This window comes from Alosa pseudoharengus, unplaced genomic scaffold (assembly GCF_046254945.1).
Source record: "Alosa pseudoharengus isolate Yale_2024_CS ecotype anadromous, Long Island Sound unplaced genomic scaffold, YU_APseudo_1.1 YU_APseudo_1.1_scf_7, whole genome shotgun sequence".
Lineage (NCBI taxonomy): Eukaryota > Metazoa > Chordata > Actinopteri > Clupeiformes > Clupeidae > Alosa > Alosa pseudoharengus.
This window is the reverse complement of record NW_027468859.1, coordinates 11,488,816-11,507,555: the sequence shown is the minus strand read 5'-3', so window position 1 is coordinate 11,507,555 and position 18,740 is coordinate 11,488,816. Positions and strand designations below refer to the sequence as shown.

The 18,740-nt window shown below is 40.0% G+C and overlaps 1 protein-coding gene across 1 annotated transcript; it reads right to left on the bottom strand.

Annotated features, from left to right (window-relative positions):
* Positions 1-1,912: 1,912 nt before the first annotated feature.
* On the bottom strand, positions 1,913-18,321 carry LOC143110327 (trace amine-associated receptor 9-like). Its single transcript, XM_076273206.1, has 2 exons — positions 17,946-18,321; positions 1,913-2,793 (listed from the first exon to the last, which is right to left on the bottom strand). The coding sequence occupies exons 1-2, from the start codon at positions 18,319-18,321 to the stop codon at positions 1,913-1,915; spliced, it is 1,257 nt and encodes a 418-aa protein (XP_076129321.1).
* Between the last annotated feature and the right edge of the window lie 419 nt (positions 18,322-18,740).

Genomic DNA, 18,740 nt, shown 5'->3' with positions numbered 1-18,740 from the left:
AAATGAATTTCAAATGTGTATGTGAGAGGTACATTTTCAGTTATGTATATGAATGCATTTCACTAGTGTGCGAGAGAGCGTTTCAATAGTGTATGTAAAAGGTTTCACTATTTTCAATGAGAGCTTTTTCGTTGTGTATTTGAGAAGCTAATATTTCATTTGTTTGTGTGAGCATTTCAGTTGTGTAGCCTACTGTATGTGTGAGGTTTTCACTATAGTTTGTGAATGCTTCATATGTGTATGTGAGTGCATTTCACTATTAGGCCTATGTTTGAAAGCGTTTCAGCAGTGTATGTAAAATGTTTCACTTGTGCATGTAAGGCTTTCATAGTGTGTGAATGGTTTCATACAGTATGTGTGTGTGAGAGGATGTTTTTCAGTAGTGTATATACATTTTACTATGAGTGTGAGAGCATTTCAATAGTTTATGTAAATGGTTTCACCAGTGTATGAGAGGTTTTAGTTGTGTATGTTTTGTCTTTCTTGTTAGTAGTTTATTAATCTCTGCAGAGAGGTATCATATGCATCCTGCAATCAGGATACAGAGACAAAGTATGTGCACCAAAGAGACAATCAGTTATTTCTCATACACACATTTATACCTTGCATCATATCGTAATATCATTGTATCATTGTATTATTACACCTCCCTGCACACACACATGACTTAGTCAATACAATGAGTTAATTAAGAACCAAGGACATTAAAACTGGGTTAAGAACATTTCTATCATCATTCCATCTTTGTAATTTCCCCCTCACAGCATGTGCATTCGTGTGTGTGCATGTGTACTGTGTGTGTGTGTGTGTGTGTCCGATGTGTGTCTGTGCTTGTGTGTTTATGTGTGTGTGTGTGCATGTGTGTGTCTTTATGCGTGCGTGCGTAGTGTACAGTCACTGAATGTACACATATATTAATTTATTGTATGCCCCCCCCCCGTGAACGAAATTCCATGAAACTTGGCATGCACAAACTTGACACTTAGAAGGTGTCATAATGATCCATCCTACACTTTAAATTTCGTACAGTCACTAAATGTCCACATATATTAATTTATTAATTATATACCTTTGGTGCTAGGCCCCCAACAATCCTTCCACAAACAATAGGGCTTCTCACCTCTGGTGCTCAGGCTCTAATGATAATAAAACTTACAGAAACAATGGCGCTTTCGCACCTGGTGCTTGGGCCCTAACAAGACGGTAAATAACACTAGAATAACTAAAATATAAAAAGGTTGAATGTCAATTAAACAAAATACATTTGCATGTCCAAATAAACCTGTTAAAACATACAATGCATGAACTGTAAACTCTATTAACCAGCCCAAATAGAAGTAAATGCGATAGCACTTGAGGGAGAGAAAAGAGACAAAGAACCAAAGGGCACAGGCGTGGGAAAAGGGAACTAGACCTGACTGGCACGACAAAGCTGGTTAGGCTGAGGGGGTCAATTTCACCAAATTGCATTTCATTAAAGTGGGCCTCAGTCAAAAACACTGCTATGCACAAAATTGACATGAATGTACTATAATCAGACAGCTGCCCATTACTGTATGGATCAATTCGAGATTTAACATAAGTAGATAACATTCATAGTTATTTATAGATTACAAGAGGCATACAATCCGAGTTGGCCAGAACATGCTGTGCTTTATAGTCAATGCATGAGAGTTTCTATGAATGATAAAAAAAATAATGGAAGTCTTTGGGAGTGTAAAGATCAGAGAGCCTTTTGACAGTTGAGGTTGGGGCGATCACTTTCACTAATGTTCTCTTTCTCTGACCATTGTAATGCATTAAAAGATAATAAATATCCTTCAGCCTTAGGCCTACTGAAATGTTACTCATGTGCATTATTACATATAATCAAAACGACATACATTGAGAGGAGCTAAATATTTCAGATATGTCACTGTGGCCCAGTTTTTGTAAGTACATTGCTGAGAGAGGAGTCACGACGGAAAATCCTTAATGTGAGGATGAGCTTTGCACATCTTCTGAACCAGGGGTAGAGGAGAGCATAAATTATTGGATTAATTGCAGAGTTCAGTTGTACTATAGTCACAGATGCATCTGTAACGTGAACAACCATTGTAGCTGGAACAATGGTACTTAAATGACTAATTATAAAATATGGCAAGAAACATATGACAAACACAATGACAAGAATCCCAAGTTTCATGGCAGCTTTCCTCTCTGAATGTTCTCTAGGAAAAGTCTCTCTATACTTTGTAGTACCTGAAATGTGTTGTTCTCTGGTGCACCTAATGCTTATGGCATGTTTTCTAGCAATAACAAATATCTTGGTGTACAAAATAATGATGGCACAACATGGTAAGAGGAAATAGACTATAAAGTCTATGTTTGCCCAGATCCCAAGCTCATCTGTGCTTATTACATTGAAATAAACAAAAGCCAGGTTATACATAAATGAAATAAACCACATTGAGCAAATTACAATAGAAATTACTTTGACTGTGACTTTCTTTGAGTACTGAAATGGGTTGCTCAAAGCATAAAATCGATCCAGGGAAATTAAGGCCACATTGTAAATAGATAGAAATGTAACATATGCAAAACACATTAAGACTACGTAATAAAGGGTTGTATCAATGTGCAAGCCTGGATTCATGAACACCAACAGAAATGGCACACCAGCTGTGCCAACAATCAGATCGGCTGTTGAGAGAGAAACAATTAAGAAGTTTGTTGGTGTGTGGAGCTGCTTGAAGTGTGAGATGGAGATGATCACAAGCAGGTTTCCACAGACGGTCAAGACGACAAGTATAGCTCCACAGGTATAGAAAAGGACAATAGAAGGTGACACCTGAAAATCTTGGTTTGTGTTGTTGGAGCACAATGTTATGTTCAGTTTACTCACAACAATCGAATTCATTAGATTATTTTTGCTGAATTAAATGTTTTCATGAAATAATACTAATAAGAAATCTTAGACAGAATAACATTTACAGGTCCATTTCAAACTATTGCTATTGTGATAGATCTGAGTGTGAAGTACGCCTATTGGAGGTCAGAGAGGCAAGCTCTCCCTCACTAAGAGGGAAGGGAGTTTGTTGCTGCATATATCTCCCTCTCTTAGTGTAGCTAATTTTAGACCTTACAGTGATGCTGGTACAGGGACACTAGGACAACAGTCTGCAGGGACGGACATTGTATCTTGTCAGTGTCGCCCCCAGAAAATTGTGGTTACCACTTAACTGTCTAGTTGCTAGTGTTAGATTTTAGTGGTTTTCTGTATGTCATTCTTTTGGTTCTTTGTTTAATACTGCAGAAACTGCGAGGACAGGATGTAAGCAGACAGAATGTTGTCACCTTACAATAGCAAATGGTGTACCTAACTAATTGTTCCCCCACAAGACATCTTAATTGAATAAGGCTATATCACTGTCTGTTTCCCCCCCCCCTCCAATTTGACCCCAGACGTGAATGTATATTCTGGTATTATAATTAGCCAGAAGTTTTCCAGATCTTTGCTTCAGTTCATTACCTTGGCTTCACCTTGCAACACTGTGCTGTGCTGTGCGTACAACAGGGTTACCAGAACTCTGTTGTTACATCCAGAATAAAGAACTATTCTTTCGCAAGCCAGCCTCAAGTTTTTACCTGCTCTTAACTACACTGGAATCTACTCGGTCAACTGTGTCTCCATTTGGGATTAAGGAGACAATTTTCATAGCATTCTTCACTAGTGAGCTATAGCCTGCTGGCTAAGGTAACATTTTAAAGGGAATCACGCTACGCTAAAACAGGTACATAAACAGTAAATACAGGCACAAACACACACAATAACAACCCCAAAGTTCTCCCAGAATCCTCAGCGCGAAACATCGTTGGAATCTCAAGCACACAGCCCAGCGCGCCAAGTTACAATACTTTTGCAGTTGTTTGCAGACATCCCAACCTGCAAAAAGTCATTTCAGGGAGGTATACTGAAAACACCCCCCCCCCCCCAAAAAAAAAAATATATATATATATAAATGAATTCTTTTAGCCTATAGGTATACTTAGATACTGAAATAGATGAATGTTTGTTCAATAATGTCTAGTCAATACACCAAATAAAGAAGGCCTATAGATAGAAATTGTGATAATAAAATATGTAGATTTTGGTATTATGCACATGAAATGACACTTGTTCAACTCGCCATGGGCAATAGGTCACTGTTACAAACAGTGCAGCATGCAACTACAGTCATTATCTTTTACTCTTTTGAGACAAAGGTAGGCCTACAGTACACTTTTGTGTAGTCTGATGTGAAATGGGTCTTAAATGTTCATTTTTTGGGGGCACTCTGACTCTGCCAGACGCTCCTGTTCCTAGATACACTGAACTGATTAATTTAGTTCGGGATAAAAGACATAAAAGCCCGACATCATTGAAAACTGATTGGTTGATTTAGCAAAACATGCCAATCAGGATGCGTCTTGCTTTAGGCACAAGCGCACCATCCCTCCCTCTCTCTCTCCGTCGTGTGCGCGCTAAACTCAGATGCATACGTGATTTGAAGTCTTGGTCTTGCGAGCGCGCTTTTACTCGCTCGCTCTAGATTCCGGGAGATTTTATCTAATTTGCGGGCATCAGGGAGCCGCTATCAATATGGGAGACTTCCGGGAGATTTGGGATGTCTGCGGCAGTGTTATTACATGTCTTTATTAAAATGTAGATATATTCTTATTACGAATTAGCCTAGGCCTGGATGTAAGATCGCAGGATGGCGTCTGTAGGCGTAGGCTACACGGCATTTAAAATCGTTTGTTTACGTTGTGGATAGCTAAATAAATGCCTAATGTTTTTACACCTGTAGGCGTTTTGTCATTAAGCATTTTGACCCTAACGCATGTTATAGTTCTTACGTTTTTTAACCAGTCATGGGTGTCTTTTGGGTGTATTTAAACCAATGAGTGACATCCGTCATTCCAGCAGTGCAACATCTAACAGCGCATCCGTGTTTTCATTATTGACTTGGGTGTAAGTGGCAATTGCTGGTGTTGATATAAAGCAGGTGTCGCCAACCTTTTTTCCTCCAAGGGCTAGGCCTACTTTGACAAAATGAACATGGGCGAGAGCTAATGTTTTATAGGCTATTAGTGTGTATGTATGAGTCGCTTTTTGATTTTCTTTTTGCCATATTTCCCTTCGATCAGCCTAAATCGCGTAGCCTTCTGTACATTTTAAATTTACCTAAATTTATTCTCGGATATGCGATTGAACTTTGACTAGCGCAATCATTTGGCCTGCGTGTTACAGACGCCGATTTGTGTAAAATGAACCGTGAGATGTTGTAGGCTTTTGCACATTTTAATAGATGCTTGCCATAACACGATATAACATAACTGACAACTCATCTCCATCTCATATTGTATATTGTTGGCCTATCATAGCCTACTGTGCATGTCATTTATGCCAAACTGATAAACTAGCACTGGTAAACCAATGCGTCTTTCGTCTCCTGCCATTAGGCTAATTGAGGGGAGGGAGGGAGGGCGAGCAACGCAGACAAGTAGGCAAGACTTTATTCTAGGTTCTACGTTAACATTCGCCTTTGGAATCATTTTGCGTTCCAGTGTGTATGGATATATTTTTTAATCGCATGTCGTGTAAGTGCGATTAAAAAACAAACGCATACAAAAATATCAGTTTTTAAAAAAATCTAGATACGTGTAAACAAGCCCTTAGTTTAGTGAAGTTTGAGTCATTTGGCCTCTGGGTGGTGCTATTGTTTGTCCGAGGCCTAATGTCCCTAGTGTGTTGTAATTAAGCAATTCAGCAAGCTTGACAAATGCTGAGAGTGGATTAAGCAGTGTGGGAGGCCCCATTCGCAGCTGAATGTCTCGTTGCTCCAAGGTAAGAAACAGCTAATGTTAGCAAGTGAGCTAACTCATCTCAGTATTGCCTGCAAATAATCACGGTCCTTTGTTTAGAAAGATTAAGGGTCTGGCAAAGAGCAATGTAATGGCCCAACTCAAGGGGCGGCAACAAGCATGCATTTAAAAATCTCACTGCACGCAATTGGATAACAATAGACCACATGATACCACATGTGATAATGGTCACATGATTCAGCTGTATCCCTGAACACTGACCACCATGACCATGACAAGGTACAACAAGGTAGCCTTTATCGTATTACAGTATGTAACATGTTTATGACATGTTTATGTTAGTAACCTCCGCCATTGACTTTATCTCTGATCTTCAGCAGGTTTTAGGGAAGATACAGTGGGCATCGCTTTCAAATGGCCACTTCGGTCGCGCATTACGAGGCGTGAAGCTGCGTGAAGCTATAGTACCACTTTCAGCCACTGTGCGTCGCTCTGCCACTGTACATCGCTCTGCCTGCCGCCCCTTCTGAAAAAGCTCGATTTACCTCGATTTAGGCTACTTGGGTATGGCTTAAGGCTTGACTACACGGTGGTAACGGAAATCGAAATTTGCTGTCTACATTATTGTCAGTGTTGGGTTAACGCAACTACGCAAATCAAAACAGTGGTGTGATAATTGATCCAGTAGAGAAATAACTGTTCAGAATTAATCTGTAGCCTTGGGTAGGCTTTTGCGACGTTTTTAACAGGCTACGCTATAGAGGCTTAGACAACTGACCCACGTTTTGGTTTCGTAAATTAATTTGCCCTACTTCTTGACTGCAATGTAGTCAATTGACTGCTTGACATTTAATTTTGTATTTTTCTGTACAATAAACAAATACATCTGCTTTATGCCGCAGAATTACATTCATATTTCGAATTTACAAAGTACAATGCATCGTTACACTACGTTAGTGTTTCCCAAAACCATAGCAACAAACGTTCGCAACCACTATCGTTAAGTTGTGTAGTTACAACTACACCTCTCGACCTGTGGTAGACGTCACTGACGCCAGTTATTTGTTTGCAAATTAGTAATTATAAATCTATTTAGGTTTCTAATTGATATTTACACTTCTAACCATCATACATCCATATTTTAAAATGCCCAAGGCAGAAAATACATAAATTAAAAGTCAATTTGCAGCCATGTTCACGTAAGTAAAAGTCACATACCTGCAGATAATAATAAGGTGGTGCGCACTTTTTGACGAGTCAGCTGAGAATATGTAGCCTTTGATTTTCATGGAGGGGGGGGGGTCTTTGTTAGTTTACGCAAACCAAGCCAAGAAGGCTGATTCTGATTTTGATAATATGATCTGCACAAAAGATAAACTTAGGTAAACAACAATGTCAATATTGTTGTCAAAATCTTAACCCAGATTCGCCACAGCACACAGCGCCACAGTGTGCAGGTGCCCGTTCACGTGCTACTAAACGTCATTAACCACCTTAGTCCAGACTACTGAAGTTTGGAAACTATCATGGTCCACATGTACAGTACTATGTAAGTACGACAGTTTTGGGAAACAGTTGTAACTTACATGTTGGTTAGTTGAACGATGCATCCTGTTAGTAAAAAGCTAACCTCCGGGAAACGCACCCCAGATCAGCTTGTAGGCCATTAGCAATCTGTTTATTTTATTTTATGAAGCCTACACAGTAGATCACATGCCACATTCTCACTTTCAATAGACAGATGCAATAGCCATTGGTCAAGTATTGAGTATAAAGCAATTAAGATAGTACCCTATACAAAAAGTACTTCATACTATCATAAAAATTCGTTAAAACGAATAGCATTTTGCAACTTGACAAAACACTGGATTAAATATCGTAGGCACAGGAGAAAACTTGTACATCCATTGGCCCGTGGGGAGATCACATGCCAGTTGCCTCTCCCTTCAGTGCTATGACTCGTTCGGCTGTTAGCTTGTTTCGCCAAAAAAAAACTATTGCAGATATCAATGCGTCTTTGTTCATGGGTTTGGCCTTACAGCAGAGGCTTGGAAAACTATGACCCACGTTTTGGTTTCGTAATTTGCCCTACTTATTGACTGCAATGTAGTCAATTGACTGCTTGACAGGTTATTTTTATTTTTCTGTACAATAAACAAATACATCTGCTCTATGCCGCAGAATTACGCACTTGGCCAGCCTATAGAACGGGCACATTTTGGAGAGAATAGAGAATGTACGCGCGTAAGAATCTGTAGGCTATTTGTGGCTGGTTACCAGCAAACAATGTTTAATGCATCAAAATCAAAATCATCCCCCCCTCTGGTTTTTACACAAATCGCACCCTGGACACACCTAATTCAACAAGTTTACACGCTCACACGCCACACCTTGCATTTCTCACACAGAGATACTAGGGATGTCAGGGTATCTGCATAATTCGCCTAATTCACCCGGTGGCCAGAATGAGGCTAAAGGGTACACTTGCCATTACACCTAAGTCCAGCAGATGGTGGTGGTAATGCACTCCGTTTGCAAACTGCCAAAAAAAACTCACTGAAGAAGAACAGGCCAGTGAACCCTTCTTTTTCGGTGAGCTTTTTTTTGGAGTGCATTACCACCACCATCTGCTGGACTGAAGTGTAATGGCAAGTGTACCCTTTGGCGGCCAGAAGACACACAGGGGAGAGTAGTCCAACACGGGGGCAAATAGCCTTGGCGCTACAATAAGGTCGTAAAACACCGCACACCACAACAAATATTTTTTTTTCTCCCTTTGTGCAAAGAAAAACTATAAATCGTGCGTCCTTCATTGATAAGGAAACAAGCTGAGGTTACTTATTTTATGAGCAGGCAATGCTAGTCTGAGCGCGATCCAGGATCCAGATCCGGCCGCCTTGTTTTCTCGATCGATTCGATCGATTCGCTCGACGTGCACACATACAAATCTTTTTGCTCCAATTATATCACCTACCGAGGTGCAAAAGTATCCGTCACTCGTAGAGGCAGATTCGAGCACTTGTATCAATTGACTTGTAGTCGTGCAAGAAAATCAAAGCGATCTGTAGAATTTCATTAATGAGAAATTATTTCACAGATGCACAACTTCGGATTTGTGTACCTGTAACAAGGATTTGTGAACCTGTAGCCCCTATTTTGTGTTAACAAGATATAAAAAAAATATGTACAACTTCACATTTGGGTTTAGAAATGTTCTCAGATTATGAAACACGGATGTGCAAATGTGTTTCGCACCAACTGCGCTGCAACGATTGGAGCAAAAGTGTCGAGTGCATTACTCTTGAAAGTTGTGACTCACAGGATAGGATTTGTGTATCTGTAACAAGGATTTGTGGGGAGCGTACCTATGTTCCCTGGGTCCTATGTTCCCCGCTTTGTATGGGACCGGGTAACATAGGACCCTTTTTTAAAACCCTAACCATAACCCTAACCCCGAGCGGGGAACATAGGGCCTGGGGAACATAGGGATGACCCCGGATTGGTGAACCCGTAGCCCCTATTTTGTGTTAACAAGATATAACAAAAAATAGATTTTTTTTTTAATCTGTAGCCCCCCCGCTGGACTGGACCCCCCGAAAGGAGGGTAGGGCAGACAGTTTTCTGTGAATATCTCGAGAACCGTAGGGTTTAGGAGGACCATTTCTTTGTATGTTGATCTCAAGGGGCCATGTCAACCCATTCCATAACCACTCATTTCATGTATACCTAGTTAAACACAAAAAAGTAAAAATGAGGTGTTGTAATCGCAGGTATCTGTGACCTAACATAGTCAAAACTGCATGAAATGGGAAGTGTAGGATCATTATGACACCCTCTGAATGCACGCCAAGTTTCGTGGAATTCCGTTCATGGGGGGCCACACAATAAATTAATTTATGTTACTATACACCAACTGGCCTATAGGTGGCCGGAGACAGTTTTCTGTGAATATCTCGAGAACAGGAGGACCACCTTTTGTTTGTATGTTGGTCTTAAGGGGCCATGTCAACCCATCCCATTACCACTTATTTCATGTATAGCGCCACCTAGTTAAAAATTAAAAAGCAAAAATTTTGGTGTTTTCATCACAATATCTCGTACTGACATGGTCAAAACTGCACGAAATTGAAAGTGTAGGATCATTATGACACCCTCCGAATGCATGTCAAGTTTCGTGAACTTTCGTTCATGGGGGGCCTTACAATAAAATAAATTATGTGTACATTTAGTGACCGTACACCAACAGAGTTTTCTGTGAATATCTTGAGAACCGTAGGGCCTAGGATGACAAATGTTTTCCATATGTTTGCCTCCAGGGGTCATGTTAACCTATTCCATATGCACACATGCACATGAACAGATATACACGCACACACATACATTCACAGTAATCATACGTATGACACATACTCACACAGTAGACATATGTACGCATGCATGCACAGGCTCATACGCAGGCACACACACAATCGACCACACACACACACACACACATAAACATGTACACGCACACATGCACACAATTCAAGAATTTCTCAGAATTATGAACGGGCAAGATGGGGGTGGCGTTGTATAAAATGAATTTTACATGTCAAATCTATGAACTAATCATGTTTTGGTACTTGTTGTCTAGCAGATACCAGTGAGAATTTAGTGTAAATAATGCAATTTTGTGAGACAGTTAGAATCATAAATGCCTTTCAGTGTGATTTATTTTTGTGGAAAAAATGTGCTGGACTGGGCGGTGGTCATATTTTGTACCGCTCTGCGGTACATCTAGTTATTGTGATATCAAGTCGTGTTAATGTTGAAACTACCAGACATGATCATCTTCAAACACAATCATGGTAAAACAAAACAAAAAAGTTTTAGCCTAATCATCTTTCTACTCTCCCGACCTACAGCCAATCCATCGAAAACCTCTGAAACTAGATGTACCGCATAGCTGTACAAAATATGACCGCCGCTCAGTCCTGTACATCCGTTCCGCGAAAATAAATTACACTTCAATTTGTCTCCATATTTTACTCCATCCCCCACTCTTGAAACTTTTGTGTATGCTTGTTTGGCATGCCTGAGTGTGTGTGTGTGCGGCTGCACAGAAAGTAGCCTACTGGTGCTGAAAAGGTGAATAGATTGTAGAATAGCCAAAGAAGATGTAGCATTGTTATAAAACCTTTAAAATCTCTAAACAATCACAAGTAGGGCAGTTCATCCATTGCAACTGGATTGCTGAAAGGTCACTTACACCTGTAGGCTACATTGTATTTGGGAAAAGCAAAAGGTATCAGCATAATGTTATTTATTTATTTATTTATTTACAAAAACATCTCTGTCAGTTCCATGCCGTTTTCAACAGCTATCAAAAACAAAGGTCATTTTTGGATGGATGGATTTTTTTGTGAATGTTTCTTCTTCTAAGATTTTAGTCATCATTAGTTCATGTAATACTTTATTGTCAATGCACAAATTAAGTAACAGTAGTCTGAAACGAAATGCTGTTTTACATCTAGTGGTGCAAATAACTGACATGTCCAAATGGGCCTTGATGAAATGCGTCGCTAGACTGTTCATACACATTTTAACGGGCCAAAGTTGAAGAGCTGTTGTCCGTTATTGTTCGTGCAAATATAGGCTGATTCATGAAAAGGCAAAAAAAGTCCAGGGTGCTCAGGAAGTTCCAATCAGAAATTTGAAGGTGCTCTTTGGGTTCGGGAATCCAATAGTAAATAGAAAAAAAGGGGGTCCAAGGCACTCTTCTTCAAAAAAATATAAAAAGCTTTATTTAACTGGCTAATTCATCATAGAACGTTTAAAAACATAAGGAGAAGCAACCCACGCGTAGCGGCACAAGCAGCCTTCTTCAGGGTGTGCTTCACAGACAAACAATTTCCCCTTTTGTAGGCTAATTGGAAACACCTGAGTGATATGGTGAATTACCACATGAAACATGCCAGAACAGTCCACTAGGTGGCTGGCTATAGATGTTCACATACAAAAAAGACAAAAAAATGAAGACAAAAATAATCCACTAGGTGGCTATACATCGTGAATATAAGCCTCCAGAGAGAGTACAAGGTATAATGAAAGATTATTACCAGTTAAGCCTAAGTAAATACATACAGAGAAAAGATGATCACAAAAAAGGACTGAAATCTATTTCTTCATTCAACCCAGGGTAAACTGTGGCCTGTAGATTGTATATGTAGAATGTTTCTCTTTGTAAAAGTAATTTTAATCGGTCACCACCCCGAATGTTCTTTTTAATAGTTTCTAAACCCTCTACCATAAGGCCTTCTGGATTGCAGTTGTGCACATTTTGGAAGTGTTTTGCCATAGGGTAATCCGAATTAGCTTTTCTAATGGTGTTTTTGTGCTCACATACTCTGTCTTTAAGGCGTCTCTTGGTTCGACCAATGTAAAAGCATTGACATTTGCATGATAGTCTATATACCACAAACGTAGTATTGCAATTAATGAATGTTTTTATATTATGCGTCTTGTTTGTCTTGAAATCACAGAATTGTTTGCATTCTTTAATATTGGAACAATGATTGCAAGATCCACATCTGTAGGTACCTTTTAACTGTCTATGAAGCCAAGTAACCTGTTTTTTAGCAGGGAGATGACTTGGTACTAGCCTATCACGTAGTGTGGGAGCCCTCCTAAAGCTAATTATTGGTGGTGCAGAAAACACTTCTCTGAGTACCAGGTCACTCTCGATGAGATTCCAATTTGAGTGTATTATCTTTTTTATAGGATTAGCTAAAGAGCTGTATTTTGTAACAAAATAAGCCTGTTTTTTTTCTTCAGAGGACCGCCTTTTCTTTTTCTGGAGTAGCTCTGATCTAGGAATGGACTGAGCTTTCCTATAGGCATTTTGTATAGTTTCTGTGTGGTAGCCCCTTTGTGAAAATCGGTTAGACATTATCTTTGCTTGCACTTCATATTCATTATCAGTATCACAAATTCGTCTAAGACATTGGAACTGGCCAAAAGGTATATTATTTTTAAGCCAATTTGGATGGAAGCTATCCGCTTTCAACGTGGTGTTCCTATCTGTAGTTTTACGATATACAGTAGTATGGAGCTTACCATCATTACCACTAGAAATGGTTAGATCTAAAAAATTGATAGTAGTTTTGGAATATTCCATACACAATTTTACATTCCTGTTATTGTTGTTCAGATGATCATAAAACAACAACAGTTCTTCATAAGAACCACCCCATATCAAAAAAATATCATCAATATACCTCCCCCACCATTTTATCTTGTCACTGTATTCGTTTGAATAGACAAAATCCCTCTCCCATAAACCTAAAAACAGGTTAGCATAGTTAGGGGCAAAGCACGCACCCATTGCTGTACCCCGAACCTGAATGTACAAAAGGTCTTGGAAAAGGAAAACATTGTTTTTTAATGTCCATTCGGTGAGCTGGATAATAAATTCAGAGGGAGGCAAAGAGTCTGTAGGCCTATTCTTCAGAAAATGCTGTAGGGCTTTCAGTCCATCGTCATGAGCAATATTAGTGTAAAGAGACTCCACATCTAACGTGACTAAAAAACAGTTGTCTGGAACATTCAAATCACTTAAAACCTTCAACACATGAGTAGTATCTTGTATGAAGGAAGGAAGCTGTTGAGCCAGCGGCTTAATGTGAAAGTCTATGAATTGCGAGGCTGGCTCAGTAAGAGATCCATTGGACGATATGATAGGTCTGCCAGGAGGAGATACAAGGGACTTATGAACCTTAGGGAGCATATAGAAGGTGGGTATTCTCGGATGTTGGCATAGGCATGGTTGGCATGAAGGTGTCATTGTTTGGATACTTCACACACACACGCTTTTTAATTTCACTACAACTACCAAGCTGGAATCAAAGCACATCGATTCCCCTCTCACACCCTGCACGCACTTAAAACAAAATAAACAGGCGTCTCAGTCTCACGCATGTATAGGCAAAACTGTATCAGACCGGTGTAACGTTGGTAAATCTTCCATTGCACAGAATGATTTTTGTAGCACGTGCAACAAATGACAGTCGAAAGATACAATTACAGTGCTGCTATCAATTTGCTTGGTATAACCGCATTTATAGTTTTCTACAAATGCAATCAATCAAATTGGCCTCCATCACTCAACCAACGCTGACGGTAACATTACCTAGGTCCTTATTGATATTATAAGATTAACGTACCTGCAGTAAAAACCAAGCATGTCCGATAAACATCCTCAGATTTATTTCGGCGTCAAGAAGAAATGGGAATTACATTTCATGTGAACATCATCCTATCCTTATTAGACGTTCTCTGCGGTAAACTACAGTCCTTGTAGGAAGCGTCCATTGTTATTCCAACCCACGTTTAACTTCCAACAAAATTACGTCTCACTGCAACGATGCGCCATCTAGTGGACAAACGACTACTTATCGCCAATACTGGAAATGCAGCCATGATGATGAATATTTATTTTGGCTTTCTTTTAATCCTACTGAATTTGTAATTATGTATCGGCCGTTCTAATACCGATAGTATGTGGGTGCCTGTGTGTGTGTGCATGTGTATATGTGTGCACCACCATCTACAGGCCAATGAGTGTACAGTCACTAAATGTACACATAACTTAATTTTTTAGAACCCCCCCATGGATGAAATTCTACGAAACTTGGCATACCCCCAGAGAATGTCAGGTTAATCATACACATACAATTTGGTGCAGTTCTGAACGTCTTTACTGAAGAGAGGGGCGATTAAAGCAGAATGATATTGCATTTTCATTTTTTACCGGGGGGGGTGCAAATCACAAATGAGTGATTATGGGCTAGGTTAATGTGGGCCCTTGAGACCAACATGCCATAAAAATGTCTTCATCCTCGGTGCCACGGTTCAGGTAGTTATTTAGGAAAAACTGCATTTTTTGGGTTTCGGGGGGCCCAGCGCGGAGGGGGAGTGGCCCCCGGGGACCAAACGAAATTTTTCCGTAAAAGTCTAGTGGGGCTACATACCCACCAAATTTCATGTGCCCTGGTGTTTCGGTGCCCCGGGTATCGTTGACCAAAATTTCAGGAAGTAGATGACGGGGGAAAAAAAAAAAAAAAAAAACTTTGACAATCCCTATATGACCGCTTCGCTAGCTTCGCTAGCAGCGGTCATAATAATTGGTTTATAAATCAGTTATGGAATACTCTGTGGAACATCAGTTTTGTAAAGAGAATGTGTCGTAGCCTTAACTCCACCAATGACAGGTTTTGTACCGCAGAACGGTACAAAATATGACCGCCGCCCAGTCCAGCACATTTTTTCAACAAAAATAAGTCATGCTTGTTAAATTGTATTCATTTCCTACTTTGTTCCTGCTTAGCTTCAGTAATTCAGCAAAGTCAGGGTATCTGCTGGTCTGGCTGCTGGCTAAAAATAAAAGGTGAAAGGCATATATGATTCTAACTGTCTCACTGAATTGCATTATGCACACCCAATTCTCACTGGTATCTGCTAGACAAAGTACCAAAACATGATTAGTTCATAGATTTCACATGTAAAATGCATTTTATACAACCCCACCCCCATCTTGCCTGTTCATAATTCTGAGAAAATGTTGAATTGTGTGCGTGTACGTGTTTATGTGTGTGTGTACAAACAAACATGCAAAGTGAAAGTCTGGGATTGGGGAGAGCACTTATGCCTAGTCTAGTGCATAAGCATGAAGTCGAACCTTTAGATGAAAAACACTCTTTAATAATAGGCCTACAATAAATAAATAAACCGCTAATGAAGTTTACTTTTGACCATCGCATTTATCCCTGTAACTCCGTGATAAAAGGACGTAGGCCTAACAGGAATTTGGCTGAGCAATGGAGGTTAATATTTTCTATGTTTTGTCCACATGCGTAGGCCTATGTATCGCCGTAGCACTCGAAGAAAACTGGAATGTTTCATTCGTCCTCCTTTTCAATCGTCACGGTTAGGCAACCTACTTTGGATCGGTCGGAGTTTAATGTCGACATGGCTACTTTAAAGTCAACTTGTCGAGTTTAATTATGGCAAAAAGATTTTTTTCTTCATGTGTGGCCCTAATACTCCGTCGTAGGTTTTGCCACCAGCGGAGCTAGTTGATCAAACTTTTGGCAACTTAAAACAAGCTTAACTCTAGTTGCGCTGTTCGCCAACAGCAGCATTCATCTTTGTTTTCAAGTAGCAGGAAATTCACACGGAACTGTCGCAACTCTGCTGTCTCTTGCTTTCAGTGGTTTTTCCAGGTAGTGTAGGCCTACAAGTGAAGGGATAGACGAAAAAAAGTAAGTAAGCCAAGTAAGCAAAAAGTATTTTGTAGAATTTTGAAAATACAAAAATACGGTATTTTATTTTGATTCATTTTTTGGCTGCTGTATTTTGTAGCTTATTTGGATACACTTTTAAGGTGGGTATTTGGAAATACATTTTGATGTATTTGTGCCCATCCCTGCATGTACATATAAATACAAATATTACAAATTCAAACAACACACACAAACAAAACACTGCTGAGACACACACATCAATAAAGGTTACATTACTAATTTAACCTTTGCAGCAGGTAACCTGTCATCACAATCACCAAGGGGAGTCATATTATTGACAAACTCATATGATATCAGTTGATATGATAAGTGCAACAACACATTACATCATGTAGAGTGAGGGTTTGTTTGCCAACACCTTTAATTGCCAGGAGTCCTTGGGGATATCAGGGGTACCAGTAGAGCTCATCCCCAATTACAGGTGTGAAACATGTCAAACGTCTGCTAAAGCTAATTACCTACAACCCTAGGAAAGCATTCATGGGTTAAGATTCATCTTCTTGTTTTTATGGGCATAATGGCCTACACTGTAAAAAAAGGAAAAGTCAGGGCTGTCCAATTTATCAAACCATATTGCATTACAATTACATGAAACTAGTTTTGAATGGAACATTATTGTGTTCAAATAGTAATTCCAATCAAGCAATCCATTTTTCTAATTGAATCACATAGAGTATGCATATGTAAAAAGGAAAAGAGGGTTTGTCACAGTTACTAAACCACAAAACATGTTAAACAAGCTCATGTTTTTCCTTCAAACACATTGTTATTACGTTGAACTGGCATATTTTGCTACAACAATGAATTTATCCAACAGAATTATGTAAGATCAATGTGAAGTGCCTAAGTACTGTACCAATGAGGCAAATTAACACATGGGATGCCTTAGTGCAGTGTTTTTCAAAGTGTGGTCCGGGGACCACTGCTTGTCCGCAAGCTATCCCAAGTGGTCCGCGAGCAGACGTGGTAAAATATAATATAGATGAGTTGTTTGCAATATTGAACCAACTTGTATGTAAATCTAAACAGTTCTGCAAAGACAATAAGCAAGGTGGTTCAGTGAGTAGGCATAGTGTTATTATACTGTTTAAGTAGGTCTACTCTTTTTTTTAGCTAGGTGGTTTGTGAGGTTTTTTTAATTGGTTAAGTGGTCCTTGGTCTGAAAAAGTTTGAGAAACACTGCCTTAGTTAGTGTCACCAATTTTCATTTATATTTACATGAGCCTGCAAGAACACTGAGATAATCATGCAGCTGTTGGCAAAAGTTTTCACATGGGTTTTCTTAAAGAGGGTTATGCTTAGAGACCAGTAGAGTTTGGAGCTGAGTTGTATCTTGTGCTTTGAGATTTTTGGGGGGTTGGGTTGATGATGATGCTGAGGATAATGATGTGGCTGATGAGGAGGAGGAGGATACACGTTTTCCATGTTTTTGATGAACATAGCAAGCTGTTATATTTTATTCCTTTCTATATAATCAATCAATTAGGCCTGATCAACAGAGAGCCTGCCGAGCTCGAAAGACCATTTCTTTACCTGGTTCATGCTTTTCATAATACTAGTAATATTATCTGACTTGTGTCTGAGTAGCACCTCTCCACGGTTTGCTCCTCTTTAACCACAGCCATCTTGAGGCCTTTTCTTCTGCCTCTTTGCAGTGTCTGATGGCCTTCCTTTTGTAGGCACCTATGATGTCTAGGAGATGGTATGCCCTCAATGGGCGGCACCATGTCCTGCACCTCGTCTGCCAGGTCAGCATACCTGGCTTGCTTCCTCTCACCTCTTTCATCCGGTCCTGCCAGAGGACTGTGAGCTCCAGAATTACCTGTCTTGCTGTTATTGACTGAAGCACCATGTCTGCCCTTTGGTGCGGTCTGGGCTTCTCTCCTGCCTCAACAAAGGGGATGGTCTGTCTAGCTGGTTTCTGGTGCCGGGAACGGGCAATGGCTGAACTGATGGACTCAGCCACTGTCTTCAGCACCTGGCCGTGATAACGTCCTTCTTCCAGGACTTTCGAGAAGCAGCTGAGAATGTGCTCCAGGGTCCCAACCCCAGAACACAACGAGCAAGGAGGAGTCACTGCTTTACCCCAGCAGAAGAGGTTGGACGGAGTTGGAGGCACAAATGCTGATATCATAACATATAATCAGTTGCTTAAAGGAAAATTCCGGTATTTAGCACTTTGAGTCCCTTTTCTGGGTTGTTTTGGATGAACTAGAGTGGTGGACACCGAAATTTTGATGATTGGTCCTGTCTCGACTTTTCTGACTCGTTTTGAATCGCCTTTGACTAGTCAGAGTGGCTGCCTACAGGCATGCTCAAACATGTCCTAAAACAACCCTTAACGTTCGTTTTCAAAACTGTGCAATTCACTGAGTGGTTAGTGGTGTTTGTTGATTATTAAAATCAAATATATCAGCGCAATGTATGATTTCCAGCCGTCTTATTTGCTATTGTGGACCTATTTTTTCAGACACCTCACAACCGCGTATAAACTTCCGCTCAATATTTGAGCCTGAAGCATAGACGGTGGCGCAGTAATATCAACGTGCAATG